The 7,570-nt window shown below is 37.2% G+C and overlaps 1 protein-coding gene across 1 annotated transcript; it reads left to right on the top strand.

Annotated features, from left to right (window-relative positions):
- The first annotated feature begins 982 nt into the window (after window positions 1-982).
- LOC146582654 (uncharacterized) lies at window positions 983-5,164 on the top strand. Its single transcript, XM_085271074.1, has 5 exons — window positions 983-1,241; window positions 2,588-3,047; window positions 3,755-3,823; window positions 3,991-4,137; window positions 4,815-5,164. The coding sequence occupies exons 1-5, from the start codon at window positions 1,162-1,164 to the stop codon at window positions 5,031-5,033; spliced, it is 975 nt and encodes a 324-aa protein (XP_085127200.1). The 5' UTR covers window positions 983-1,161; the 3' UTR covers window positions 5,034-5,164.
- Window positions 5,165-7,570: the final 2,406 nt, after the last annotated feature.

Below are 7,570 nucleotides of genomic sequence, written 5' to 3'. Positions count from 1 at the left end.
GATCGTTTTATTAAAGATGAAAGACTTTAGACAGTTTTTCAGCTCTCAGTAATGCCACAGTGATCGTTTGATATATGGAGTTTAGTTCCAGACACGGCTAGTAACGTCAGACTGAACAACCGGATTGAATTTTGAGGGTGTTTTTTTACTACCCTTAATACAATATAGGGCAAGACACAAGATCTAGCCATTTAACTTGCTGTCAATATAAAGACTGTCAAAGTACCAAAACTTAATCTGACTTTTCTTTCTTTTTCCTATGTTACGTTTCTATTGCAGAGAAATTCATTATCAATAAATTCACATTTACTATTGACAGTAATATATTAGTGGGTGTCATAGTTGATGAACTTATTGTCTCATGGGTATTTAATTGAAAAAAAGATCTAAATGTATTAATGAAAAATAATTTCAGTCCTAATTTTTTATATGAAATATTAAGATCTTAACGAATTTGACAAATCTTCAAGATCTATAACAGTTTTATAAACTTTAAGATGTTAAGTTTGAGCTGTGAGTCTCTAACTTTGCTTAAGGCTGGCACTCTGCCCTGGCAACAACACTTTCTAGCACTTTCTCAATTAAGCTATACAAAAACTGAATAACCAATAGGAATTAAGCTAAAAGAGTTAAACAAAAACCTAATGGAAACCATATTCTGAATAACTTCATCTCCCACAATGCCTCTCGTCAAAAAAGCCATTTTCTTACAGAGGGTGAGACTGAAGTGAAAACAGGGTACATTACTGTCTTTCTATTGGCTCAAATGATTAACACAGGGGACCAATAGAGAGAGGCACAAATGATTAACACAGGGGACCAATAGAAAGAGCCACGTTTATGTGTGTGTGTGTGTGTGTGTGTGTGTGGGGGGGGGGGGAGAGAGAGAGAATGTATACTGAAACAACGAACAATAGCTAGGTTTCATTTGACGTAGACGTGACGTCGACGTAAAGCGCGAAATTTGACTGTCGGTCGGAAGTGAAAAAGATAAGCGCAAAATCACAGACAGACAGTACGCAAAATGCCTATGTCCTGTTGTGTTTACGGATGCTCCAGTAGGTCGACCAGAGAAACTGATAAACGGTATTTTAGGGTACCAAAAATAGCCCAACGAAGAGGAGAAAAATGGAAAATTCTAACCGAAAAACGTAGGAAAAAATGGATTTTAAATTTACGTTTACAGTCGGGAGGAGCAGAGTCTGCCAATGCCCGTGTCTGCAGCGACCACTTCGTCAGAGGTAATGTTATGTTTGCAAACGAACTTATTAGCATTAGGTTGTCGTTAAATTCTCGTTTACTTAGTGCTTTTAAGTTAGTAGTCTAATATTGACTTGATTGGGACTATAGGCTGCCCAAGTGCTTTGGATGACGAAGAGTCGGAGGACTGGGCTCCGACGGTCAATCTCGGCTACGAACGAAAACCCAGATCGGAATCAGTTCTCAAACGAGAGAAAAGAATGAAGCTTAAGGCAGAACAGCATCGATGTGCAGAGGCGATTTTGGATATGCAACAGACGGCTGAGAATGGTTTACCTTGAAACAAACAACTGTCACTCTAACGAAGTCCTAAGGATGTGGCATGTTTGTTGACGTTAAAGCCGCTACCGCTAACTGTTAGCGTGTTTAAGATAAAGCAATATAAGAACAAACACTCACCCTTGCAAACACCAAACTGTATCCATCACGGAGACGTTTTGTTCCAAGGTTGTGGACCCACCCGCTGACAAAAAAATTGTACGCCTCCAGACTCTTGAAAGCTTTCATTTGCTGCCTAGTGTAGTAAGAAGTCTGGAGGACCAAGTAGTTGGTGATATCCACAGCCTCGATAGTAGGCAAATCCTTTACTTCTGTGGTGTATTCGGACATTTTCAAAGAATACGGATCACGTCCGATATATTTTTTAACTATCTGTTTATATCTCTCCCGAGAAACGGGGTCTAAAGTTGCACAATAGCTGCTCTCCTGACTCTCCACAGTGTCCTCCATGTTTACTTCCGCCCTCCACTCAAAAATCGCGCTGCCTCCGCACGTCATCAGAACCACGTGACCGCAACCCAACTATTTAGGCATTTCAATAAAGTTAAATCATCTCTGCTCTTTAGAAATTCAAAGCCACAGACCAAATTGTGAATAGAACTGTAATTTCACTGTTTCACTTCAGCAGCATCAATCTTTGCACAGACAATCTTCATATGATGATTTCTTGTTTATTGTCAGTATTTTCAAAGGAGATTATATGCTAGAAAATACAAAAAATAAATGAATAACAATTTGGTGAGAAAAAACATTACTTTCACCAACTTGTCTTTGCTGTAATATTTAGATTAATTCATAGAAGTCTTAGAACTGTCAGCTTTATTTTAAAACCAACGTTGTATATCAAAAAAAAAAACTTTTAGACAGGCCTGTGTTTTTGGCCTGTCATTTTTAAGCAGGAACCTCAGAAAGGTATTTATGAGTTTTGTTTGACATCAGAAAGTAAAAAGACTGCACAAAAGCTACACGTGTTACCATATTATATGACCCTTGCTATAATAGAAATGTATTAACCCCTTAATATTTTTTTGTGTTGCTTTTTTTTCAGAATGGCTTTGACAAAACTTCTCAACAACCGCCCTGACACGCCATACTTCCGGCCACCCCCACTGCACATAAAAATTTTAAAGTCCTGTGACCAGCTAAAAGTCATTAGCTGGGACTTCAAAGATGCAACACCAAAACCCCTGATGACAAAGACGAACACCATTGCGGCGATCACCGATGGCCAGACTGTGACAAAGGTCACAATATTTGAAGCACATGCCTCTAAAGTCCAGCAGGGGGGGTCATTTATTATGAGAGGCCATGAACTCAGTGGCACAGGCCCCCCTTACAACATTAGTGTCACACCCAGAACACAATTTTTTAGGGCACCGACCCTAAGTGTGAGGGAAGGTCTAGTAAAACAAGCAGAGGATCTTCTGCATCCTCTTGCTCCTCTCACCTCACTCAACATGAGCTCCACAAATGACGGACTCATGACAGTTCAAGGAGAGGTGGTGGAGGTAAGTATTTGTGGTTCCATCAGAATTTACATGGATTTAGGTTTCCAAATAAGCCATTATTGCCAGTATTTTTTACAGTGAAAATAATTTGGGTTTTTGCTGTCAAGCAGAGACTAAATTCTGTTAAGATTGTTAAGCACAATTTTTAAAAAATATTTTCCTCAGAGCATTTCTGGCATTTTTGCAGCCAATTTGCATTGTGCCTACGTACATTTGTGTTGTAAGGGCTAGATTTTAATGAACAGTCTCTACTTGATAAATAATTATTTATTTAAAACAGAATAATTATTTTATACACTTCTGTATATAAATTCGCACAAAAGTCTTAATCTAAATATATCCTTTATAATAAAAATAAAAGCAGATACAACAGAAATGGTCAGAAAGTACCCTGAATTGGACATAATGGAAAACAAGTAGATTTTATATACCTGAAACTGGCAAACTTTTCATTTATGTTGCTGTCACTTAAACTAAGTTGCAAAATGTATTGTTTATAGAAGGATTTCCCACAACCTGTTTCATAATCACAGTATATGAAAATCATCCTAATGACCGATACAGATAAAACTGCTTCTGATAAGATAAATGGCAGAATACTTAACAACAACCATAACATAATCTAAACAGATTACTGAAGAAATAAAAACCTATCACAGATAACTACACTGACTATTACTGACATTAAATTTCAATTTACTTTTCAGGTTTCTGCTGTAAAGAAGGTGCTGTCGGGAAAAGAATACGTTCCCCTTAAAAATCTGCAGCTGAAGGAGGTAATGATGGAATTTAAGTTTTATATTGAAAATGGTTAAACTAATGTGACAAATTTGACATTGCTGGTACAGAATGTATGAGGCTGTGAGCTTTTTTTCTAGTTACTGGACTTGTTATCATTTAATTAATTAATTAATCTTTAATTCTGTCATGTTTGTGATTTCAGGATGGTTTTGCCATGACAATCTGCCTCTGGAGGGAGGCAGCTGCCAATAACTTCAACGTGGGAGACCACATCAGCGTCTCTCACGTTAAGCATAGACAGTCGTCTTATGGCATACATCTTCAGAGTACAACATTTACAAAGATTGAGGTATGAAGAAGCTAAACCTTTGTTTGTCTTATCAACAAATGTTTAAAACTATGTTTTCAAATTTGACATAACATTATATATATTTTATTATCTTACACACACACGCACGCACGTACGCACACACACACACACACACAAACACTAGATAGATAGATAGATAGATAGATAGATAGATAGATAGATAGATAGAAAAATTCACCACTCGCCCCTGCGGGTGGTCAATCCTTCAAGCTCGGGTCCTCTACCAGAGGCCTGGGAGCTTGTGGGTCCTGCGCAGTATCTTAGCTGTTCCTAGAACTGCACTTTTCTGGACAGAGATCCCGCACCACTATGTCCGGTTGGCTAACCAACCGGACATAGTGGTGCGCAGTCCTGGGAAGAGCTAAGATATTGCGCAGAATCCTCAAGCTCCCAGGCCTCTGGTAGAGGACCCGAGCTTGAAGGATTGACCGCCCGCAGGGGCGTGCTGGGTATTTTTTTCTCCAGGTGAACATAATTAAGCATTTTGGAATTTACTTACCTGGATGATTGAGCATGCATCAAGACATAATGTGTGTATGTATGTGTCTTGGTGACTTAGTGAAACCACGTGATGACCATAGGTTTTCTTTTTTTCTTGTTGGATAAAGAAACCCAACGTTTTCTGGGCTAAATGTGTGCCTATGCTGTGTCAACAGACAAAAGTCGAGGAGCGAGCTGAAATTCTCATCATTGGTGTGGCCACGGCAGAAATGCCAAACCACCTGGAGGTGTTACTGGAGGATGGAAAGACCCTTTACATTCAAAATGAGCTGTGGAGTCCCTTTGACAAGGAACTGGAGGAGGCAGCAATCAAAGTCACAGTTAAAATAAAGGGAAACCATATTGTACATATTCAAAAATATCAATACGAATAGTTTAAACAAAACGTACCGTTCCTTTGTTCAGAAATGTGATTGTATTTTATAACTTAAAAAGTATGAATTTTTTTTCCTATCAGTATTTATAATTTTTAATGACATTTTGTTAAGTTCTCTACTATAGTTAACACTGGAAAATACTAAAACTGTTAAGTATTTATATATTAAAAATTCTACATAATAATCTTATATTTGTGTTTGTTTGTAATTTTTGGAACACTGGAAGTCTATAAAATGTTTTTTAAAAAAAGAAGAATAACAGAACTGATCAAGGCTTAATGTTGAATTTTGTAGATAATAAAGGGGGCAGGTCTATAAACAATATTTGATTTGTACCTTTTGAAAAAGCCAACAAATTCCTTCCATTATTGATTTTAACATTCCTGCTCTTTTAATTTTTAATTCAAATAATTGTGGTAGGGCAAAATGATGAACTCGAGATTTCTGGGTGAATATGATATCAATTAGAATAGAATAGATTAGAATAATCATTTAATTGTCCCACAAGGGGAAATGTGCTTGTATCAGCAGCACAAAAAAAACCCCCACATATACAAACAGGACACAGAACAGAAACAATTGTTACATATTTACATCATGGACAATAGTTACCAAAGCAGAGTACAGTACAGTTGTTAAAATTTGAGTACAGATCGAGTGCAAACAGAGCAGGATACTGAAAAATTTTAAATAGTTAGGAATATTTAGAATTAGAAAACTGCAGATTGTGTATCGTACTTGTGCATTAAAAAGTAGACATATAACTCCCAATAAGTGGGTGTATATATATATAAACTGAGAAAAGTAATGTACATAGGTGTAGATCAGCAGGTGGTTCTCCTGAAACCAGTGGACTCAGTACAGACCTGTGGTGATGACAACTATGGCAGAGTTGTCAGAGAACTTCTGTTGGTGGCAGCGTGGGGAGGTGATGGAGAAGTCTGCAGTCTAGGAGGTGAAGAGGAACAGATCCATCACAGTTCCCTGTGAGGCCACCGTACTGCAGACAGTGTATCAGAGACACAGCCCTGTGTCATCACATACTGTGGGCGTTCTGTGAGGTAGTCCAGTATCCACTGTCCAACAATTGAAGCATCCGTTGGAATTGTGAACATATCCTTGTTTGCCATGTTTATGTTCACAGGCTATTTTAAAAATTTATACATATATATATATTTATACATGGGAAGTGAGAAACAAAATATGTTTTCTGATTTGTTGGAGTTTTTTGCACATACCGTGTGGCAAGGATAAACAACATATTCAAATGCCACATTAAAATTTTCAAAAGCTTCTTTTTTCAATTAGTTTACAGTTTCCTAATTTGATGATGAATATGGTACCAAACTAAGGAATACTGTTGAAATGAAGTTCACATTGTGATATATTTTAGGTATGGAGAGTCACACAGCTGAACAATTGATGTGCATATTTAAAGAAACAGGGATAAAATAAAGAACATTGTTGGGGAATAAATTATATTGAAAAATAATCAATGTTAGAGAGTGACTTATGATCAGATAATATTTGGGTTAACTTTACCTCTTACAGCTTTTCACATAGTACTGTGACCAGGATGAAAGTCATCATGAAGAAGCTGTAAACAGTAGAATCATTAACATGAATGTTATGGTTCTACTTTGACTCATGTCAGCTGTGTGACCTCATAAAATGATAAACAGAAACACATAGCACTGGATGAGACCTTCATGAACTTTTCAAACAGACTTAATGGGTCAAACTATATGTCTGACCCATTATCAATATATATATTAGAGCAGCGGTCCCCAACCTTTTTTGCGCCACGGACCGGTTCATGCCCGACAATATTTTCACAGACCGGCCTATAAGGTGTCGCGAATAAATACAACAAAATAAAACTAGTACCGGTACCGAAAAAAAGAAGATTTATTCATAACACACGTGAAAAGACCCAGGAAAACCGAGTTAACGATAAAACGATGACAAAATAACGCTGAAAACCGATAAAAACCCTGAAAACTATACATTTCACACCTGAGCCTCAACTCTCGCAGCCCGGTACCAAACGACTCACGGACCGGTACCGGTCCGAGGCCCGGGGGTTGGGGACCGCTGTTTTAGAGCAGTCTAAGCACAGATGTGGAAAACCACTGTTACACCTATTCTATACTCATGTACTTACTGACACCCCATACTAAGACAATATTCATACAAACACACTTTAAGCTTTCTTTACTTATCCTCTTAAACACTTTCTTTTTTTGAGATTGTGTAATCTCTATAAAGAATATGTGTAATGGTTCAATAGATTCTGATTTAAATGTCCATAGTAATCAAATGATCATTATTGTGCAGCCTACAATTCAAGAGTTAGAGCTGTGTGTTTGTATGAATTCAGGTTGCTATACTTATAGACTAAAATTACAGTAATTCACTATTTACCCAAACAAGTTACGTTGTTTGGGTAAATAGATTGTGGTTTTTCTACAACATAATTATTCAACAATCAAAAATACAAAACAATATATGTGCACATTAATCCAAAGTTCAGT

The sequence above is a fragment of the Mchenga conophoros genome, linkage group LG1 (genome assembly GCF_057382185.1).
Source record: "Mchenga conophoros isolate Kocher_MC1m ecotype Shallow Benthic linkage group LG1, M_conophoros_male_GT1.1, whole genome shotgun sequence".
Classification (NCBI taxonomy): Eukaryota; Metazoa; Chordata; class Actinopteri; order Cichliformes; family Cichlidae; genus Mchenga; species Mchenga conophoros.
Note: the sequence above shows the minus strand (reverse complement) of the source record. Positions and strands in the feature narration are given on the sequence as shown.

Bases quoted from the DNA above. Each gene is read 5' to 3' on its own strand.
- LOC146582654 (XM_085271074.1), top strand. From the start codon at position 1,162: ATGGATTTTAAATTTACGTTTACAGTCGGGAGGAGCAGAGTCTGCCAA. The intron at 1,242-2,587 runs GTAATGTTATGT...CTTTTTTTTCAG, and splicing joins CAGCGACCACTTCGTCAGAG to AATGGCTTTGACAAAACTTC. The intron at 3,824-3,990 runs GTAATGATGGAA...TTGTGATTTCAG, and splicing joins AAAATCTGCAGCTGAAGGAG to GATGGTTTTGCCATGACAAT.